At 38.8% G+C, this 23787-nt stretch overlaps 1 protein-coding gene across 1 annotated transcript; it reads right to left on the bottom strand.

Moving 5' to 3' along the window:
- Window positions 1-2851: 2851 nt before the first annotated feature.
- FAM91A1 (family with sequence similarity 91 member A1) lies at window positions 2852-22699 on the bottom strand (the record flags this gene model as incomplete). Its single annotated transcript, XM_080909418.1, has 15 exons — window positions 22456-22699; window positions 18115-18199; window positions 17307-17458; window positions 16096-16153; window positions 15208-15275; window positions 14581-14694; window positions 12990-13080; window positions 12551-12613; window positions 7627-7733; window positions 7498-7536; window positions 6920-7032; window positions 6390-6505; window positions 5296-5408; window positions 4930-5016; window positions 2852-3016 (listed from the first exon to the last, which is right to left on the bottom strand). Exons 1-15 carry the CDS (start codon window positions 22525-22527, stop codon window positions 2852-2854), a joined length of 1443 nt encoding a protein of 480 aa, XP_080765544.1. The 5' UTR covers window positions 22528-22699.
- Window positions 22700-23787: the final 1088 nt, after the last annotated feature.

Below are 23787 nucleotides of genomic sequence, written 5' to 3'. Positions count from 1 at the left end.
TTTTCACAGGGGTTGCCTAAGGCCATTGGAAAACAAATGTTGACATTACAATTCATAACAGTAGCAAAATTACAGCTATGAAGTGGTAACAAAAATAATTTTATGGATGAGGCACTGTTTTAAAGGTTCATAGCATTAGAAGGTTGAGAACTACTGCTCTAGAGAAAAATCACAGCTCAGATCTGATTCTAGCACAGAGGCAAGCATTCCTCGGTTAGAAATTTGTGCTCTAAATTGCTGGTATAAAGTAAGAATTCACACCAAGAAAACTTTGGCTATTTCCATGTTACATTTTGTTTTATATGTACTTTATACTCATTGTAACTAGTAAGTTTTCAATACATACTATCAAACCTTAAAAATATCAAGTACTGACAAAAGAAATATTCATATAGTTTTATGCAAAAATGCTTTTAAAAATCTGTACATTTATCTGTTTTTTAAATAAAGTTAATTAAAAAAGTAAAATAAATCATACGATGTAAAAAAAAAAAAAAAAGAATTCAGCATGCAGTTTAAACAACCACTATCTTCAACCCTCTGGAAAATATCTCATCCTATTGCTCTCTAGGGCCAGATAGATGGTACGCAAGTAATGAGCAGTACCCATTCCACAAGCCTGACTACCTGAGTCTGATCCCCAGAACCCACAAAGTAAGAACAGAACTGACTCCTGAAAGGTGCCCTCTAACCTCCATATGTACAACTGACACATTAAGCTCACACTCACACATGTGCATGCGCACACAGACACAGACAGACAGACAGACACACACACACACACAATCCTTAAATCCTACTGATCTGGAAAGGAGGTGTTTAAGACAGAAACTAACTTAAGAGGATCAGTGGGCCACTTTCCCCTTCAGAACAGAATGCATCTAAAGAAGTGTATAGTCTGCTCAAAGGTCCAAGATGCTCCCAGCATAGCTAGCACCAAGGTCTTGACCTCTCATACAGTGCCCAAAAAAACAAAGTCAACTCCCAGGAGAGTCCTTAATAAGCACAAGGTAAGGTCAGGTCTTTTTTTAAACACAAAATAAAGTACTGTTTGGGGAAAATGGAGTCAAGTCACAGGGGGACAGAAAGCAGTTTGAAGGTGAAATGAGATGACTCGAGTGCAGGAACAATGCAGACAGAAATGACTACAAGTCACTCAACAGACTGCTATAGTACAGAGGCAATGATAAAAAAGAGAACGTGACCAATCTGTAACCGCTATAGTTAAGGAAGTGTCACTTCTGATGCTAAATCTCAGGGTGAGGTCTTGAAGTATCTCCCACAGAACCTCTATAGTGTGATATCATAAAGAAATTGGAAAACACATTAACTGGGTGACCAAATTAACATCACCAGCAAGAGGAAGATGGGTCCAGACACCAAATCCTCAGGAAAACAGAACACCACTTTTATGGTATCCTAGACAGGAACAAGCCACAGCCTATTGGTAAGGAATAGCAGGCAGCCCTAAAATGAGACATAGCCCATGCAAACCAACAAAAGTGGGATATAGTGCTTTTAAAAACCAAGAATGGCATTAAAAATAAGCAACTAAATAAACATGAATTTGTTACAGAATAAAGAAGATAAAAGAAACATAATTAAATATAATAGTTTTCCTAGGCTGGAGCCCACACTTGAAAGAGAGCAGCATGAGGGAAGGATATTAAGGTTACTGGCTGGTGACAGGCTGGACACACATGACAGAAGCTGCTCTGACACAAGAGCTGCATTTCTGATGAGTCCAGTAAGGCCATGATAAACAATTCATTCCCAAATTCTGGGCTGAGAGACTATTCTTATTCTCAAAAATTTAGGATCCTATTCTAGACCCTAGAGCCTATGATCTAGTGGAGCCCAGAGTATACCCACAGGAGGAATAGTACCAAGTCCACAGGTGGGAAAGGAGAGAAGGAAGCAGACTCTTCTATAAAGACCAAAGAGGCTTATGCTACATAGTGAGAAACTGTACAACAGGCACGAGAAAACCTAACAAAAGCTCTGTCTTGGTATTTAGGAAGATTCTGCAGAACAGGATTGGGGGGCACAGCACATGGCTACAGTGATGTGGACACACGGGGCAGAGACAAGCCAGGTGAGAAGAGACATGATGACATAGGCTGCAAACAACAGACCAAAGACATTCTACTGTAAGGTGTATCTCAGTGTGACCACGGTGCTGAGGTGGGAGTGGGTGGATGAGAGTAAGAGCATCTTCACAGAAGCGGGGGGGGGATGGAATGGGAGAGGGATAATGTTTGAAATGTAAATACATAAAATACCCAATAAAAAATAATAACAAAATAAAATACAACCAAAATGGAATTGAATGAAACAAATTTTAAAAAGCAAAAGCATACAGACACAGAGAAACACACATTCACACATACAGCAAACCCATAAAAATGTAACACCAGACACAATACCTACACAAAAGACATGTAAGGGAAAACATAAATAAATAAAAATAAGAAATAAAAATCCATATAATGGATGTCCAAAGGACTATGAAGGGTGCACTGAGTTCATTTTGTGTTGTCCATTTACCGAGCTGTAAAATCTAACAGGTTCATGACCTGTATGTATGTATATATATATATATATATATATATATATATATATATATATATATATATATATATATATATTCTCCTCTATCTTTTCTTTAAGTCCTAAGCAGATTTAACAAATGTTAATAGGACAGGAGAAGAAAGAGGGTGAAAGAAGCTGACAAGGCACTCAGAGAGCAGGCTGTCAACTACAGATCCTGTCTGCCAGCTACATGTCTGAAAACGTGTGCTGATGAAATGAGGTACATGCTCTGCTTCAAATCTTGGAAAGATGGTCACTGTCATGTCTTCACAATCAAGTCTATTTCCATACCATAGTTGGGCTGGTCTGGCTGAGAGGTCTGAGCCACCAGATCTTTATTATGACGCAGAAAGAGAATAGTGTTCCTCAGAGTAAGTGCATGATCAAAGTATCTCTGTGCTTCTCCTTCTCCAGTGCTCTGAACCTAAACCAAGAGAAAATAGATTTTTTTTAAAAATACCACTCTCATACTATTTACCCTAATAATCATATAACACAGGTATAAAGATATTAAAAACAGTAACAACAACAAAAATAAAAAAAGAATGCCCAGGAAATCCTCAACCAATTTTGAGTAAGTTCCCATCATCTGTAAACATGATGGAAGGACTCCAAGTACAACAATTTTAACAACTGAATAAACAGCTGAGGAGCACATTTTGTAAGTTCTCTGTCCCCTGTACAATTCACACAGGGAAAAATTCCAAAGCCAGTTCAGCTTCATCCATAAAAAATATCCAAAAACAATCAGATCCAGAACATGAAGTATATAGTCAGAAAAAGTGTAACTAGCAAAACATCTGGAAGAATAAGGAATGAAGATTATAAACACAAACCAACTATTAAGTATTATGCTGAAGTTTGGTCTGTTGCTCTTTACTGTAATGCTAAATACTGGCCCAAAGGGTTGCCCAGGGACAAGAGAATCCAGATGTACACTAAGTGATGCTATGTGACCTTGCTTCTTAATTTAGAACTACTGGTTGAATAAAGATGCCTATACCCTGCAGCTGCGAAAAAGAGAAGTAGGCATAGTTTTGGTTTCCAGGCTTGGGGTCTGAGGAGAACCGTAAGGAGGTGGGGAGGAGAATAGGTGGAGAGAAAAGATGTCATGGGACAGGTGAGTCATGAAAACATGGCCATGACGGATGGCCAATTGGAGTTAAGAGTTGCTCACAAGGAACATGACAAGTTATAACTTAGCATTATTAATGAGCAAGTAGATTTTAATAGCTTAGAGGGTAGATATCTGCTCAGCTCTAGTGCATTATAAATATAAATATAATTTATAAAATTATATTACAAATGTAAAAATTATCTTTTATCTGGGAACTGAATGCTCAGAGGAGGGGTAGAAATCCCCAACTGATATTAAATATTTATTATAACAGTATTATTTCATATGTTTTGCACTGATGGATATAAAATTCCTATGGGATACTAAAATAAAAACCTATTTATTTATGGCATAAAGAAATTACAAAATCCACAAAAGAACAGACATAATATGCAGTCACTGATAGTGGGATGCTAACCCCAGAGGCTTGCACTGCCCGAGAAACAACTCACAGACTGTATGAAGTCCAAGAAAAAAAGAAAAGAAAACAAAACAAAACAAAAAAATAGTCATGCTCAATCCTTACCCACCAAGAACACGTTGACAAATTCCGGGTTGTACCCTGTATTACATGTACTGTCTGCTCATTGTAAAAAAAAAAAAAAAAATCTTTACACACCAAGAAAACTGACTATTTCCAGGTTGCATCTTGTTTTACATGTACTTTATGCTCATTGTTACTGGTGGGATCTTTATCACACTATCAAACCTTTAAAAAAAAAAAAACAAGTACTGACAAAAATGTATTATATAATTTTATGCAAAAAATGCTTAAAATCTGTACATTTATCTTTGTTTTGTAAAATAAAGTTGTTTAAAAAAAAGAAATTACAAAATCGCTACAAATCTCTAAATGGAACATTTAATGTATAAAATTCTTAACTGAACCACAAAAACCTACCTAAATTATTAGCCAAGTTGCAGATCTGACAAACAGAATACAAAGAACAGAGGATAGGATGACATGCCGTGAAAAGAAGCCCCAGCATAACTGACTAACATAACTGATAACTGGTTCACAGTATATCAAATCATATTAGGAGTTAGTCATATCACCGTATGAAACGCAGAACTCATTCACAGCACCACAGGAGAAGATGGGGTAGAGACAGGAAGAAGCAGGACTATTTCAAGACCCAGGACAAGGAGCATATACAATGGCAGAGCTGCCATCACATGCAGTGGGAAAGGTTCTGGGCGTGCTGCCCTAGGGCACTAACCTTCTCTAGTTCTACAAGGAAGCTGTCCAGAGACTCATCTGAAAGTTTGCCTACTTCAAACATGGTGACTGCATGGCTTTTCAAGTTCTGCAAAAAGAAGCACATTATTAAATGCCGCTTTCCCTTTTTTTATGCTAACAACATTTCTTATGCTTTCTAATACATTAAAACTGAAAGACTGGCAACATAAGCATCTGCTTCACTCCTCACTGGAGACTCACACGGTTTGGAGGAATGTAACACAGCTGGCTGCTCTCAGGACTTGCTCTAAACATAAAGACATATTTACACAACAGCACAGCAGCAAATGATTTTATATCTCATCTTTACTTTAAACATCATTCTACCCACAAGCATTTGACTTACTGGTGAAAGGTTTCCCATCATTAAGAATGCAGTAAGAGTGGAGTCGAACAGGAATGCAATTCGCTTTGTGTGCCCAGTGGACAGACTCAAACTGCTCACACTGGCCGTGTCAGCTGAAAGGAAAAAAATAGAATATGCAGTCAGGTCAATGAAAGCCTTCTTTGCTAATATTCTGAAATAAGTTTGCTTCAGCTTTATGTGAATAGCCAAACAAACTTAATTAAATATAAACAATACTGTGGCCATAAGACATTCAAGTGATTTTGCATCGGGGTCACACTATAGCACAAACTGGCCTTGAATTCCAATCTTCCTGCATCTAGCTCCCTGATACTAAGATTATAGGTATATACCTTTTTTAAAATTTATTTTAAAAGACATTTAGATTTGTGTTGATGTGCTAGTTCGTCAGATCAACCTGACATAAGCCAGGATCACTGAAGAAGGGAGAACCTCAGTTGAGAAACTGTATCTGTTAAGACTAGACTAAAGGCATCTCTGTGGAGCATTTTTTTTTTTATTAATGATTGGTGTAGGAGGGCCCAACTCCCTGTGGTTGGTGCCACCTCTGCACAGATGGTCCTGGGAAGTATGAGAAAGGAGCATGAGCCTGGGGAATACACCAGTAAGCAGCACTCCTCAGTGGTCTGTGCCTGAATTCCTGCCTGCAGATTCCTGCTTGTTTCTGCTTTGGTTTCTCTTCACAAGGTGCTGTGAGCTGTAAGCTCAAATCCCTTCAGGCTTAGCCTGCACTTTCTCTTTGGCTAACATGGCCTTTCCTCAATGACCAGTGAACTCACAGCCACACTAACCACATCCTCTTCCTGAAGATCAAGGTTAGAATCTTTGTTTTCGCAGCCCCAGACGCTACAACTGCTTATGTTTTGGCGGCTATACTCCACCACCTCCTCCCTCAACTTAATTTCTAGATGGCAAATGCCATGACCTTATTTATCTCACACCTGCCAGAGTTTGACAGTTTATAATATTGGTAAGGACTCGGACTGCATTCCAAATAAGCCTAAAGAGAACTATGAAGGAGACACAGGGCAGACCAACAGAAAGACTCTAAGTTCAACTGAGTTGCTGCTAACCTGGATCTTCTTGACTATTTGTATCTGTGTCAGTAGCAGAAGAAGCTTCTTGCACAGGACTCCTACTTTCCCCGCCATCCCATGATAAGAGCATCTTTTGTGGATCTAATGTGCTCCTATTGGTGAAGAATACATTCATTTTAAAAATCACATAAACAAATCACATAAATGATCTCACATGAACATAGCTAGTGAAGGAAACAATCCACTGAAACATAAACCAACGCACAAGTCTGAAACTGAGATGAGTTCTCAGATTGCTCTGGTCATATACAGAACTCAAGCACAGGCCTCAGGAAATCCAAGTTCTTCTAACTTCTCAATTTTATGAAATAGTGTAATACTTTTTCCCTAAACAAAGGTTCTTGGTTTCCATCAATTATACATCATACCCACATGACTTAGACACTAGTATACCGGATTCACCTCAATGGGCAGAATGAATTAAAAAAAAAAAAAAAAAAAAACCCACTTTCTGGATGTAAAAATTCTTTTCAAAAGGAAATTGTCAAACAGGATAAATTAATTACTTTAATCTGTTCACAGATGGAACATTCTTCCATGATGAATGAAGTTGATCCAAGTTTATTACTTGTCCCTTCTTATGGGCAAACCCCAATCGGCAATACATTGAAACAGCATTCTAAAAGGAATGAAAGGAAAATTAAAATTTAAAAGAGTATTTGAAGAAATAAACACACACACACACACACACACACACACACACACACACACACACACACACACACACAACTACGCCTCTGGTGATGTGCCAACGTTTCCATACCTTACTGCAGAACAGTCCGAGCCAAGACTAAAATCCCCTACATCCTCTTCTAATGAGATTAAAATTGCAGCTTTAACAAGATACTGATCAGGCTGCTTCCTGCTGCCCACATTAATGTGAGTGATCTAGTCTATTCCACCTGGTGGAAAACAGACTAAGGGCTTCTCATCTTGCCCCTTCTTTCTCTGCAACCATCCGTTTTACCATGCAGACTCCCTCGAAAAGCCAATAAGAATCAGTAATGTGTCAAGATTAAAATCAACTAGCAATATCCACCCAGTATTCACATTACAAATAGAAGGTTAAAAAAAAAAATCATACCTTCACCAGCGATAAGTCTATTTCAAGGACATTTGCAAGCTAGAACAAAAAAAAAAAAAACCTAAAAATTACTGTTCCATTCTTAGATTTATCAGTATGCCCTCTCAAGGATGTTTTTGTCATACTTACCTCTGCAACATTAGTGTGCTCATCTATTGACACAAATATCTTATAGAGTAGGGTTTCAAAATAATCACCTTGTACCCGATTCATTACAAAACCTTCCAGAGGGGGAACTGAAATAAACAAAGACTTTTCTCAGCACTGGGTTTCATAAAACAACAAAGTATAACTCAAATACCTATCCAAAAAGAGAAATCACTTAGAAACTGAGTACACTTTTATGCATTTCATCCATTCCACAGCAACCTTTCAAAAGTTCCCAGTTAAGGACACACATCATCATCATCTACACAGAGCTGTCTGAAGGTTCACAAAGAGCTCTAAATTACTGAGGCAGAGGGAATACTAGACAGTACAGACTTAGGGAGACACATGGGAACGGGGCTGAGCCTCAAATGGGCTGAGACATATATGCTTTTCATGCCTACAGGCCAAGAAAGTGCACAGCACAAGACAAACATACTGGAAAGAGTTAATATACTTCTTGGAACAAGTGGAGCAAAGTTGGCTCACTGCCATTCTCCCCCTTCTCTATTCTACCCTGAGAAGAACCGAGTCTGCAGACGTCTCTAACATCTGCTCCTCAGGGGCCAGAGGTCAAGACCAGCACAAAAAAGTGTCCATCCATACTCAACCTAGAGCTTGCTCGCCCTCCCCCCCCCCCATCCAAATGCTTTCATCTGATTTAGCAGCAAGCTCTGCCTAGTAAACAGTAAAGGAGGAGTGCGCATTTGTTCACACTCCTCCATGTGTACGCATGTCTTCAAAATATCCTAGGAAAGAGCCAGCGAAATGGATGAGTGAAGACACTTGATCTCAAGCCCAACAACCTATATAGTCGCCCACATGGCAGAAGAGCATTAGACTCCTAAAACTTGTGCTGACTTCCTTCCACGAGAACACACAGCACATGCACTCACATACACAAAGGAAAATGTAAAAAAATGAAATTGCATGGACAAGTAGAGTGCATAGACCACTAACTAAATTTTTCCCAATCATAGAAAGTAAAGGTTTCTTTTTAGAAACATTTTAGCAATTCCCTACTTAACAAGTTAAATATTATCTTACAGTACTTCTGTTTCAAGCATTTCCTAAATGAATACTTGCTAGGTGATGAACACCTGCCAAGTACATTACATTCATCATTTTATATTGTAGCCCTACAGATTGTCTAGTATTATAATTTCCCTTCCTTAGAGATACTAAGGCACTATAAAGTTAGAAATTTCAATATATAATTTATATCTGGATGATAGGATGAGAAAACACTTTATAGAGACATTAAATAAATTTCTAATATGTGTTAAATTAATACAAAAAGTATGAACTAAAATCAACTTAAGCTATGGGTCAGAATACACTTGCGCATTTTTTCTTTTAAGATACTGGCCATCGGCTGACATCAAACTATATTATAAAGCAATTGTGTTAAAAACCACATGGTACTGGTACAGAGATAAGTAGGTAGATCAATGGAACAGAATAGAAGATCCAGAAATGAACTCTCACACATATGGTCACTTGATCTTTGACAAAGGAGCTGTAAACATTCAGTGGAAAAAGGACATCCTCTTCAACAAATGGTGTTGACTCAACTGGCAGTCAGCATGCAGAAGAATGAAAATAGATCCTTTCTTATCTCCTTGTACAAAGCTCAAGTGCAAGTGGATCAAAGATCTTCACATTAAACCAGATACACTGAAATTATTAGAAGAGAAAGTAGGGAAAACCTTAGAACTCATAGGCACAGGAGAAAATTTCCTGAACAGAACACCAATGGCTTGTGGTCTAAGATCAAGAATAAATAAATGGGACTTAATGAGATTACAAAGTTCCTGTAAGACTAAGAACACTGTTAAGAAAATAAAATGGTAACCAACAGATTGGGAAAAGATCTTTACCAATCCCACATCTGAAAGAGATCTAATATCCAATATATACAAAAAACTCAAGAAGTTAAGACTCCAGAGACTCAAACAATCCTATTAAAAAATGGGGTACAGAGCTAAATAACAAATTCTCAATTGAGGAATATCAAATGGCTGAGAAACACCTAAGGAAATGCTCGACATCCCTAGTCATCAGGGAAATGCAAATCAAAACAACCCTGAGATTCCACCTCACACCAGTCAGAATGGCTGAGATCAAAAACTCAGATGACAACAAATGCTGGCGAGGATGCGGAGAAAGAGGAACACTCCTCCACTGTTGGTGGGATTGTAAGTTGGTACAACCACTCCGGAAATCAGTCTGGCAGTTCCTCAGAAAATTGGACATAGTACTACCTGAAGACCCAGTTATTCTACTTTTAGGCATATACCCCAAAGATGCTCCAACATACAATAAGGACACATGCTCCACCATGTTCATAGCAGCCTTATTTATAATAGCCAGAAGCTGGAAAGAAACCAGATGACCTACAGTAGATGAATGGATATAAAAATTGTGGTATATTTACACAATGGAGTACTACTCAGCTATTAGAAACTTTATGAAATTCCTAGGAAAATGGAATATCATCCTGAGTGAGGTAACCCAGTCACAAAAGAACAGACACAATATGTAGTCACTGATAATTAGATACTAGCCTCAGAAACCTCTGAATACCCAAGAAACAACTCACAGACCATATGAAGCTCAAAAAAAAAAAAAAAAAAAAAAAAAGTGGAAGTCTCAGTCCTTCATAGGGAAAAAAAAGTGTATAGCACCCTCTCAGAGTGGGTACACTTAGACCTTAAATCATTAATAACTCAAGAGCTAAGAAGATAACCTTGTGGCAATTTTTGGTAGTTAAAAATCATTCTGTTTTAACCTTTACACACCAAAAACTCTGACTATTTCCATGTTACGTTTTGTTTTACATATAGTTTATGATCTTTGTAAATAGTAAGATTTCAATACATACTATCAAAGCTTTAAAAAAATCAAGTACTGGCAAAAATATATTCATATATATTTACGCTAAAATGCTTTTAATAATCTGTACATGTATCTCTGTTTTTTTTTTTCTTTAAGTTGTAAGAAAAAAAAAGATACTGGCCATTGGGCTGGAGAGATGGCTTAGTGATTGGGAACACGTATTGTTCTTGTAGAAACCCAGGTTCAACTCCCAGCACCCTAACTCCAGCCCCAGGAGCATGTGCATATACAAAATATACACATGTACATGTAAATACATATAATAAAAATATTTTAAAATAAAAGATACTGGTCATACAAATACAATGAAATGATTATTTCATCTCAAATATAAAAATACATTCCAGACAACAGACTACAGATTTGACAAATTATTTAGAATTTTGTGTGTATTTATATTATATAATCCTTCAATGATCTATTCTTTAAGTACTTTTTTAAAGAATTAAATAAAAATATAGGCACTGCAGCATTAAAAATATACATGTAGAAAAAGAAAAAGAATTTAAGAGCCAAAAGTTGAGAACATCTACTATAAGATGGTCTTCTTAGAGAAAAAAAAAGCTGGTGGGGGGGTGGGGGGTAAGGGGGCAGGAAGTAGAGGAGGGAAAGAGAGGTAATCTGGGAAGAGCTGAAGGGTGAGTACAATCAAGACATGTTGTATGAAGTTCCCTGAGAACAAAACAGTGTTTCTCTGAAGTCCATTAGCACCAGAGTCCTCCAAAGCACCTCTAAGAGCATTCCTTCCTCCATACATGAGTGCTCTACCATCCACAGTTCATCTTGGCAGACCATCTGGAATACCTCCCCTGAAATAGCTAGCCAGGGTTTCATGCTGCATTTGATGGGCTTTATGCTGCCAATTCTACCCTTGCAGGTTCTTCCAAATAAAGGACCAGCCAAGAGAGGTAACATGCTAACAAGCAACCTGAGTCCAGCAGCTACAAACTACCCAACTGCTAACTGCTGAATGAAACACAGCAGAATATATCACTACAATGAATTTAGCCCTCCTCTGTTCACTTCAACAAGCACGAGAAAGCAGGGTGTGGTGGCACGTATGAGGCAGAGGCAGGAGGGTGAGTAATTTAAATGCAACCCCAGCAACATACCAGTTCAAGGCTAGTTGGGGCTATATTAGAACCTCAAAACAAAGAGGTACTTAGATAGCAGTTAAAACAGACTGAAATTAACAAATCTAATCTAATCCAACTTTTGAGTGAATCTCAAATGAGTTAAGTCAACTTATCAAATAAGAATTGGGACTAGAATAAAGCTTCCAAATCCCAATAGTAAAAAACCACTACCACAATTTCTGTCTCCAAGGACTCATTTCCTGTTAACAGTCTACAAATTTAAACCTATTGTTCTACTTCTTAATGATGTAAGTTCACTTCCTTTGTAAACTGTCTTTCCAAACTTAAAACAGAGTTCATGTAAGCATATAGTACACAATGTATTACTGGGCTGGGGACAAATCTCACTAACATATGCTACTCAAAGAAAGGTCAAGACACAACATTGACAAGGGGAAGTATTTCTGGAATCAGCCACCCCACTACCTGTTTCTCAACATCTAGTCATTCCTGGGAATTTGACCTTTTATACTCTTTCCTACAAATCTTGTTTCAGTATGATTTTTAAAATCATAAATAACTGCAGTAGCTAAATAACACCAGGAAAGTTACTTACTACAAACACCTAACTGTATGTTAGTACTGCTACAAAATTTAAAACTTAAAAAAAAGTGAATTCATCTGGAATTGTAGGAAATATATCCTGAAGTCCTACTATTATAATATAGTGTATATATCAAAATATAGAAAATGAAATAGTAATAAACAATAATAAAACTACAATAGGTTAAGTGTAAAAGTAAAAATATCCTTCTTTTAAAAATCTATCTAAAATTAGAGAAAGATCTGTGTCAAATTTATTAGGATGGTATATAGCATTTAACTTCAAGCAGTCATTCAAACTACAGTGCAAAATATCAGTCCAAACTTACCTGCTATACAACTGTCATCTGAAATGGGCACATCCAGATAAATAAAGCCTTTGTTATACAAACCTGTAAAAGTAAAAGCACCTAGTTTAGATGGAAGGAACACCATAGGACAGTGTTTCTTCTAATAGCCTGGCTAATAGCCTCCTATGAAACTTTACAACTGAATGCTACACAATGAAAAGAAAATCGTCTAGAGAAAGTAACTACATTTTCTAAATCTTGATTTCCTAGATATTTTCAAAACTACAAATCTCTTACCAACCATTTATGTAGGTCTGTGATCACATCTACACCAGAAAATAGAAGACTAGGATCACATTTCAAGTAGTGTGACTTAAGAAACAGCCTAAATTTGAGCCAGTAAAGTAATTGGTATTAATTATTAACTGTTTAAAACAAGTTTTGGGGTTGACAAAGACCATGTGTACTAAGCACTTACTGTGTACTACATTGTAATCTAGTGATCCAGAGAGCTGAGGACCTGAGTCGATGATCTTATCAATAGCGCCTTTCTCAGGAAAAGTGCATATCTAAGAAAAAGAAAATGTTTTCAATTAAGTCTGTCCTAATTAGCTAATTTGTAAGTTTCCTAAGATGTGTTCACATTGGAATCCATAACTGAACATATGCATGGAATGAACCTTACTCTTGCCATTTATGATCTTAGAATTTAAACAATTAAACTATGCACAAAACTATCACTAAAATTGCTAAAAATTATAGTGCCAACAGTTTATATAACAAAATCACCATAATTAACAACATCTGTTGCTTAGCAGCATGCTCACTGAAAAACACCAATGCAATGGAGTCAGATACATGAATCCAAATCATTCTTATCAAAAGTCCACTGAGAGAAACTCCACATGAAAAATGATGAGATTACAACAGTCTGGCAACACCATAAGGAAGGGCTTAGTGTGAAACAAAATTTCTAAGGCTCCCTACCTTAAAACGCCCTCCAGAAGAAGTACAGACAAAAACTAAATAAACGAAACATGACAAGGCTATACATATCCCTTCAACCACATACAAACATGCCTTGGTCTCTAGGCCCACAGAGCACCTTACCCTTTCTTCAATCAGCATCCTTTCAAAATGTGTGTGGTACAGGTTAGCTTCTAGAGACATCATTGCTCTTCATCTTAACACTGTTTCTCCATCAGGGCATCTATCCCTAGTTCAGTGTAATTCAACAGTGACTGGACTAGACTCCAAGAACAGTGCCTGAGTATCTATCACTCTTGGACCTTTCGTTATAACTTAGGTTAGTTAACTGCTGTGTGCTCACTTTCCTTATCTGTGAACTGGGTGCAGAAGTTGTCACAAGTCTTGATGTAGTTATATTAGAGTATGGCACATGTACACGCAGTCAGTGTTTAGAAAATTTCATCAGGAATCTGTTTACTGATACTGAAGGCCCTCACTCCCATTGGATTTTGATCTATCAATAAAGATGCAGGTGGCCAATGGCTAGGAGAAAAGAGAGACAAGACTTCCAGGTTCCCACAGGCTAGAAGAGAGGAAAAAAATGGAGATGCGAGAGGGAGAAAGACTACAGAGCTACAGGGAGACCTTCCAAAATGTTTGCAGAAAAGAAAAGTGGCCCTAAAGCATCTTGGGCACCAAGACCAATGGACTTCACAGAAGGTAACTGAGCAACTAAGCTGAGGGCAGACTTAAAGGTACTGAGCTGGGAGTGAGGGTAAGGGCAGGTTAGCCATGGAAGACTTAGAAGTGCCTGGCCATTGAGCTAAGAAGCATATTAAAAATAAGCTTTTGTGTGTGTGTGTGTGTGTGTGTGTGTGTGTGTGTGTGTGTGTGTGTGTGTATTTCATCCATGGATTTGAGATAGCTCCTAGGTGGGTGTGCACATGCGTCCAGCCAGGAACACAAAGCAGTGAAGACAAAACTACATGCAAGAGTTACTTCTGAAAACATTATAAAACTAAAAACTTTAAGTTAAAAGAACAAAAATTCTTGTTTTAATTTTTCCTTTTCCTCAGGTTTTAGCCTTTGAGGATCTCTACCTTGATGTCATCTTCTGTGATATATCCAGCCTGCACCACCCACCACGCCTCGATGGCAATTTCTACTGGCTTCATTGGTAGAAGATCACGGGCAGTTTTCCTTCTGAAGAATTTCTGCAATAATACAACACTTAAGGACCTGCAGCCAACCAGATTACCATTGTCTTCTATGATCATCAAAGACATCACAACAGCTTCATCCTCTCAAACTTTCATGTCTAAAATGCTGACTACTGTATAGTGTAGAATCATTCTTTCTTATTTTAAAACAAATTACTAAACATAGATGTCAATCCAGAAACAGTTCAAATAAAACCCAAGAGGTTAAAAACCTGTACTTGAAAATGTGAACTTATTTCACCCATGAAGTGAATTCTGGGGCCAAACTGTCCAAATAAAAAGACAAACAAGGAAGAGTTAACTTCCAAAAATAAATAGTATAACCTGCAACTTATTAATAATCACTTAAGCACAAACCTGCTGAACACTGAAAATCTGTTCACTACTCCAATGATATGCACATTAACTGGTTCATGTTAGAGTTCATTATTCCTAGAACTCTAAATCAATCTCTGTTTATAATCCAGTTCTGACAAAGAGGCTGTAAAGCGAAAGGGAACCACTTACTTTTGAAGATCGACACTGATTCATCAGGTCAATGTACTGGTTCCTTCCTATGCCAAGAAGCCGCAGACCTGAAAGCAAGTCTTTCCTTTAATACAGCTTGGAATGTGAGCATGCTATGCTCACTGACATTTGGAAAAATCCCCAACTTATATTCTTTTAAGAACTGACTGATGTGCCCCATCAATATCAAATTTAAAAGATTTCATTACACAATACAGATGAAAGCTCACTTTGGAAGAGATAAACTGAACCTGCCACTTTTGACAGTGCTAATGAGGTCATGTTGAAAAACCAGAAGTCCTCAGCAAAAGCTTCTTATACACAAGACTCCAAGACATGCTGAGTATAAGCTTCACTTAGATAAGCACAGCAAAACATGGCAGACCACATCTGTGACATGCCATGTGCAACTGTAAGATAAGAATCCTATGCTCAGATTGCTCTCCTTCCATCAGCAGAAATACAGTTCAGACAACATCAAGAACCTCAGCTGCAAGAGCAGTGATCCTCAAACTTCCAAGTGCTGTGACCCTTTAATAAAGCTGCTCAAACTATAAAATTATTTTTGTCTCTACCTTATAACTTAATTTTGCTAATGTTATGAATTATAATGTAAATATCTATTTCCAGACAGTCTTAAAGAGACCTGAGACAGGGTAACTTGATCACCCATGGATGAGAACAGCTGCTCTAGAATAAAGGTTAGGCCTAAATTTCTGACTCCAAATTATTCTTCCCAATTTCATATATGATTTGTATTATGCAATAAAATACCCATTGATTATATTGCTCTCAGTTTTTACATATTTCAGGTCACAAACACACAAACCTAACATTCATATACAAAGACAAAATCTAAATGTTACTTCTTCACAATTGGATACTCACAGTCAGCAGCGGTAAAATTAGGCAATGAATCATAACTTTTCTCACTGTTCATGATGTCCTTTGAGAAAGAAAGAATACAAAATTTGAAATGTAGTAATGCATACATTACTACAGCCGAGCAGAGCGTTTATTATCATTATGGAAATAGTGGAGCATAGCTGACACTCCAATGTGCATACACCACTTTGGTTCTAAGCCATGGCAGATCTAGAAAAGGAAAGGCAAACTTTTGGGTCTTAGAACTCTCTGTGAGTCCCAGACATTTGTTCTGAAAGTCACCATTAGAGCCCAGAGCTCTAGCTTTTCTACACTTCATTCCCAATCCTTCATCCATACCCTGAGAGAATGAGTCAATTCCACTTAGTATGTATCCAAAATACACACTACCAACAATACTTCTAATTACTTCCAAGCCTTTGCTCTTATCTCAGTATCAGACTGGACTTAGGATCTGGGTATTTCAACACGAATCTTCAACACCAATATTACTATTTATTGTTGGATAAGACAATCATTGCAATCAATTTATTCAATGCAATCATTTAAAACTAAATCTATAGAACATTGAGTATGTGAATGCAACTATAACGAAAGCTGGCAGATATTTTACAAAAGAAAAAAGTATATATCCCCTAAGTTGAAAAAGAATCACAGATAAGATAAGGAGCTGACCAGCTCGACCTTGTTCCACCATCCTGTTTCTTCATTCGCTACCTGCAACTATCAGAGGTTCGAACAGAGCACTTCAGAAACACGGACTATACAAGTGTCCACAGAAAAGTGGATTACAGAGTAAGGAGGGGAGCTTGAAGTCAAGGGCACTGGGCACACCACAAAGCATAAGAGCCTCCCTGCTACTGCAGGTGCTTCACTTTCCTGGGTATATGTTTTTGTCTGCTCTTTCAGCATCTAGAGAGCCCAAATAGCAGGACTCAAATATACAAAGTGGATAAATTACTTATAAGTACCCTAACTGCACAAAGGGTAAACAACACCTTCAAGAACAGAGAATACAAACACCCACCTTTCCAACATAAAAGCATCACTAATGGCAAGCTCATGCACAAGTGTGCCTCAGCTACCTTGTGACCAGATTCCTTTTACACATTAACTGGATAGCTCAGAGCGGGTAGGCTGGTGCTCTGCTGTAAGGTGTTCCTGGCTTGGAGTCCCATCCCACTGTTAAGGGTTCCCTCACACTAGAAACCAACCTCCATGATCCCAGTATAGTATGAGAACGGTGTTATCCTCAGGCCCTTCACCATGATGTCGGATAAGTGGTAAGGGTACAGCATGAGATGATCCCGACTGTACTTCAGCAGTTCCTCGTAGTATTTGCGTTCATCTTTCTTGACGTGCTTAACTGCAAGAAAGAAAATGTCCAGTTTTCTTAAGTTTCTTACTGCTTCACTATAAACATAGCATGAAATATGTATCTTAACTTTTGAAACAGTATACAAACTGGACAAAAACAAATCAACTGTTGGAACAAAGCAACAATTTTATCTCACACACACAAAAAATTGAGTCTTCATCATATAAGTAAAATGTAGTAAGACATAGAAGTAAGGAAAAGAATTCTTACTAAAACAAGGAAACAGTATAAAATCAACCATCAGAACTAACTATACTTAAGATTTATTCCAGTCATTATAGTTTTCATTAAAGTTACAGAACTCAGGAAAGTTATGATGACAAAATAGAACTTAAGTCTGAAAATGATCAAGAACTGATGTCCCTTTTCTTCTCTGGCACATTCCCTGACTCAGAAAAGAGGACATCAAATTAAGATTTTTATAGGAAAAATAGACCTATAAAAAGCACTCTAAAAAGGAATTTTCATCACACTTAGAAAAATCCAAAATATGAACTGCTATAGGTGGAATGAAGTAATCTGAAGGTTCTTAAAGTCCATACATGGAGAAATTTCAGATCCATGCAAAACATACTGAAAACTAAGACTTATAAAAGTCAAAAGGCAGAGTCATCTCCATCCCAGTATAAAAAGTCTCCACTTACCTAAGTTATTTCTGTAGCGCAACTGATTCCGTATACTGTACAAAACAACCTGTTTTTCATATTCTCGCTGTGAGTTTCCAAGACTCTAAAAGAAATTGCACATGGCTATTATGCAGTTTCCAGATGGTTTTTTTTTTTTTTTAAATCTACCATAAAATTTAAAAATTAAGAAAAGGACCCCTATTCTATCCTGGCATAGCTAATGCCCAGAACTGAATAAGTAACATATTAAATTTTATTGTTAGCTTTATTACTATGATATTAAAACAAGATCCCACATGTTTCTTTGAAGTTTGCCTTTCTACATTGATTTACTTAAATTTTTACAGAATATATTTACACACAATAAAAATCCAGTATAAGAATGTAACAAGAATGTTTACTCGTTAGCAAGATTGGTAATAAAAATTTCCTCCCAGAATATCTCAAATTTGAGTGGAATGGACAGATGGATGTATAGATGGGTGGGTGGGTGGATGAGTTGGGTAAACAGTTAAGTGGCTTCTCACACCCATCCTTATGCAAATCTAAGAATACAACTAAGGAAGAACAGATGACAGCCCAGACTTTCTGGACTGAGCTGTGATTACCAGAGATTAACATTTCTACAGAATGGGCATTCCCTCACAGCTGCTCTGGAAACATGGGCAATGTTGCATTCGCACATACAAGCCTTCACAGACTCCATTGGTGCAAGGACCCTCAGGATACCAAACCCAGACAAGCTCCAGTCCCTTCCAGAAAGTAGCATTACATGTGCAGATAATCTGAACACACCCTATATTTTCCTGCAGATTTTAAATCATCTTGAAATTACTTCTAGTAGCTACTAACAAGTTGTTAAACTATATCTGTGGAATAAAACTAGAAATAAGTCTGTATACATTCAAAATAAACTTTTTTGGCAATATTTTCAGTCAGTGGTCCTACACACAGAAATACAGACTTGTACATAATATTCTTTCCAGCTGTACACATAGTATTTTAAGTTCAAAAATGGAACTATAAAATAAAGAATAAATATGCTTGATCATAGTCATGTGTGCCTATAAAGTTAGTATGTTCTCTTGCTTCTAATTACTATAGTTTTTGAGTTTTGTGGGTTTTTTCTGGCATACTATAAAGTTAAACTAAACATCTTTAATGACTAAATAATTAGAGGATTCAGTTGTCTGTATCTTTTATAGGTTTTTAAAAGCCAAAACCATATACCTATATTTTGCAATCCAATAAGTGAAACACCTAACTAAATAACCTGTCCTATAATTGGACAGGCTGCAGAAATGGCCGTGCTCAGCCAGGACAGGTATTCATGAGCTATTTCCACCTGTAACAGCCTAAGTTCTGGAGACACTACCTCCAACACCCTCTGTACAGCAGCAAGTCTCCAGTCAGTACAGAAGACCACTGAGGGCTTCAGAATGTCAAGGTTCCCATAGGCTAGAGTCTCTTTTTCAGGAAACACACATGCATTGTACATCAACATGCCATCCTGCTACAATCATAGCAAGCTCCAAACTTGAAGCTTTGGTATTAAGTTAACATTATTTATCGGTATGCCTCACTGAAGAACATAAACTCTATTTACGATTTGAGCTCTAGGACTAGGTGTGGAGCATGTGATTGGTCCCATCAAGTCGATATATGTTAGGGTTCACAAATCCCTACCTAAAACCAGTGAATGTTTTATTTTTCCCTCAAGAAATGTATAAAATAAAGTATCTGTTCAGCAACTGCTTGACTCTCTACCCTTCTCCAAATCTCCCATAAATTTAAACCAAGGGCACTACTACAGACCCAGATAGCAGAACAAAGTCAGCCATTTCATTAGGACACTGTGGGCTGCACATGGGAAAACCTGCTGGATGTAGCTGGGTTTCACAGAAGAGGAACTAGAGCAGGTAACTGGGTATGAGCACTAGCTTATAGAGCACTCCCTGTGCTGCACATAACCCTGAAAGCAAACTTCCTACCCCCAAGATGTCTACAAGCCCCAATGTAGACATCCTAACAGGTACTTCTCTACAAAAAAATAAATAGGCAAATAAGAATAACCACATTTTAAAAATTGATTCACTGTAGAATTTCACTTTAAATAAATAAAAGAACTACACACTGTGTTAAACAATGAGCGCCTGATATTAGTAAACTAATGAAAATTCCTGAAAACAATGGCCTGACCGACATTTTTTTCTCCCTGTGCTGGGGAGGGACCCCAAGGCTCTGTGCTGTACATGCTTAGCCTCCATCTACAGCTTCTTAATGTGCCTTCTAGAGCCTGCTGTGACCCATAGAACAAAACATGTTTTTTCCTCATCTCATCCACATTGGGGCAAGAGGAGGGGACCTAGATTATAAGTTTTTTTTTTTTTTAAATCCAAGTCTCCTTCCTCCGGTTTGTCAGAACTGGGAAATGAATCAGTTCCTAATTAAGCCCACCAAAACTTACTGGAAATCATCATATCAACACACTTTGTATTTACAGTACCAAAAGACATATTCTTCCCACACATTGTGTCAAACAAAAATCCTGAAAACATTCTTTCTATACCATAAGGAAATTCCCATTTTTTAAAAACAGTTGTGATTTTTATAGCCCTTTAGGAGTCATCTCAAACCAATGCCTCATTACCTCTTACAAACAGCTACAAAAACCCAACAATGTACACAGATGCTTAGGGCACAAAACCTAACTCAGAATCTAAGCACAGAAGGCAGCCTGGTGGGGTGATGGCTGTGGTTCGAGGGAGTAACAGAGCGGAACTGGGGGTTTAGGGAATCTCCAAGAAACACCTGAGGGACAATCAAAAGAGGCTACAAAAGGCAGCAACAGACAGTGAGAGGACTGGCCCTGCCTCAGTCCTCACTACAGGGCAGCATGGAGAGGGTGAGAAGGTAAGAAACCAGACAGAACGGTGATGCAGAGACAAATGTACAAAGACCACACTTAGCCTAATACAAAAGAACTGGGCTCTTCAGTGGTTTCACACAAACTAATCAGTTTATATTTGGACTTCAGTTTTAACACTAAGGGGACTTTTGCCAATACTAATAGAATCAATTATTTACGTTGGGTATAAGTTATTTAAAAAGAAAGTAAAGGCTTTTTATTCTATTTGCCCTCATAAATGTCTCAGAATATGGTTGTCTAAAGAACAAAAACTGCCAAACTCAAACTTAAGAGGAACTTATTCAAAGATTTAGACTTTTTTTTTTTAATTTCAGAAACTGAAATTTGACATCTTTGACATCCTAGAGACCTTTGTCCCCAAAACACACCTTGCTATTATCTAGGATTTTGGTGTCTTAAAACTATTTTGTTACGTGATGATCATCAGACCCTTAACTCATTCCCTAGAACTAGGACTAAAGTGAATCACAAGAATCATAAAACCATTATCACCACCATTCCATACTTTCCAAAAATATACCTGCTGCCCATCACCAAGAGAAATCACCAGAAATCAGTGGAAGTGAACAAAAACGGCGGGCAGCAGAACAGTACCTTGAATGTGGCACACATACGTATAGCACACACACCAAGGCCTTCCTAAGAGTTTAAACCACCTATACTGTTCTGTACTTTCATCTATCCATTTACATTATCTCCGATAAAATACTCTCCGTGGACACAGGATCTTTGAGTGCTGCAAACTATCTGCACCCAAACCCAGGCATAACAACTAGTAGGTGCTCAAAAAATTTTACTGAGCAAAACTACCATTTATCGTAAGCATTAGATTAAAAAAACAAAGCAAAGCAAAACAAAAAACCGCTGGTCGTGCTCCCGTAGAAACATTCTTAAAAAACCCAGCAGGCCTAAAGGATCAAGTCCGACAACACAAAGCAAACATACTCTTCCAAATCAGACCTGACTACCCTGCCGTCCTCAGAATCTATCAACCTCCCGCATGCAGCCAACCCTTCCAACTGCATCGAAACACATCTCCGAACTTTGGTGATTTTTCACAGCTCTGGAGACTTATTCTTCCCTCTCCATGAGGGGGGAGGGTCCTCGTTCCTTATCTTACTAACTTTTACTGGTCTTCCAGAGCCAACTTTAAGTGCTTTCAGTTACACATGCAACTCTAAACGGGCAACTTAACCCCCAGATACGATACAGAGGAGGTACGTTTGAACTGTCGCTTGTACTGCCTTCTCGGTCACCCCTTTTAAGTTTTGGGGCCGCGGGGCTTTATTTTAGATCGCAGGCCCCTGGCTTATAGTCTGCGGGCCGAGGTACCAGGCGTCCAGCCTTCTTAGGAGTCGGTGCACGCCCAGTTTTTCCGAGCCCCCGACGGTCGGCAGGCCAGGCGACACCGAAGCGGGGCGGAGCCATACCTGTTTCACGTTAGTTGGCAACTTGCTCCAAGGATAATTGTGCCGGATGTGGAACTCAACGTCGATGTTCATGATGCCAGATGCCAGAGACCAGGCCCGCGGTGGCCGCGGCTCCCACGCCGCCTGCCGCCCGCGAGCGCCCGGCCTGTCAGTGGAGCCCGCGGGAGGCCGTACGTCTAGGCCGCACAAGCCCGGCGCCGCCCCATGGCCAGGCCTCCACAGCTCCGCGCAGCGCGGGCCACGGGGCACAGTGGCGGCGAATAGGACCCGTGTGCCTGCCTCAGCAGCTTCAAGTTTCTTCCGAGTTTTGACCTGCCGGAAATGGCTCTGTGCCGGCGTCACTTCCGCTCACTGGCCTGCTGCCGAATGGAGCTCCGCCCCCCAGCACGTGGTTGAGCGGCGCGAGGAAGGCGGGACCCAGAGACCCTCGGGAGCCCCAACAGCTGCGCCTGCGCCCTGGATTAACAGAGGCTCGCCGATCTGCACAGCTGAGTTTGTGTGACTCCGTTTCCCGAATGTTGTTCTGGATAGGCGGCTAAAGGCACGGCGGTCGGTTGTTTGAGCAAAAGCGCTACTGAAGGAAGAACAAGACAGGGTCCCGGAGAGCACCGAGTGTGTGGGCCCCCACCCTCGAGACGCTAGCGGCGTCATCCCTGCCCCAAGCATTGGCCATATCCTGGAGATGGAGAACGTTGGACTCCTTCCAAGATCCAAATTCTTAAAATGTAGGGATTTGAGGTGCTGAAATGTTAACTAGCTTCGGTCGCTTTTTAAACGCGGAACTAAGGTGGTATCCCTACAGCTCTTCTGAAGTCTTGGGAACGTTTTTCTTCCAGAGTGTATTGTATTTCCTAAAAAAGCTCATTTAACTGCAAGACACAACTTCCGTGTTTCTTTGTCTATTTCCATTTCAAAGCAATGCTTTGAAGTCATGTTTCGTTATATACCACTGATATAAACTGAAAACATTTAGGACGCTTAATCCATACCTCAACATCTGGCAAGTCTGAGGCATACCATTATATCTAATCATTTGAAACTATTATGGTACACACTGCTCTCTCATAGGTGTTTTGGTCTGGTTATCCGATTGCAGTAGCTTCATATCCTGTTGAAACCCTCCTCAACATAGCTAAATAGTACTGAACTCCAACAATGCAACAACATTCAAAAGTATGACCGGCCTGATAGGTATCAATCCCTTGCCTCTCGACATTCCGTGAAACTACTGCAGCTACTAGCCCCATCAGAAAAAGAAAGTGAGGTTGGCAGGATTACATGACTAGTCCACAAAATAGCTCAAGTTTCACAGAGCCCACGGGTTTTTACTAT

This window comes from Micromys minutus (assembly GCF_963924665.1).
Source record: "Micromys minutus genome assembly, chromosome: 33".
NCBI classification, from domain to species: Eukaryota; Metazoa; Chordata; class Mammalia; order Rodentia; family Muridae; genus Micromys; species Micromys minutus.
This window is presented reverse-complemented; position numbering and strand designations above follow the sequence as displayed.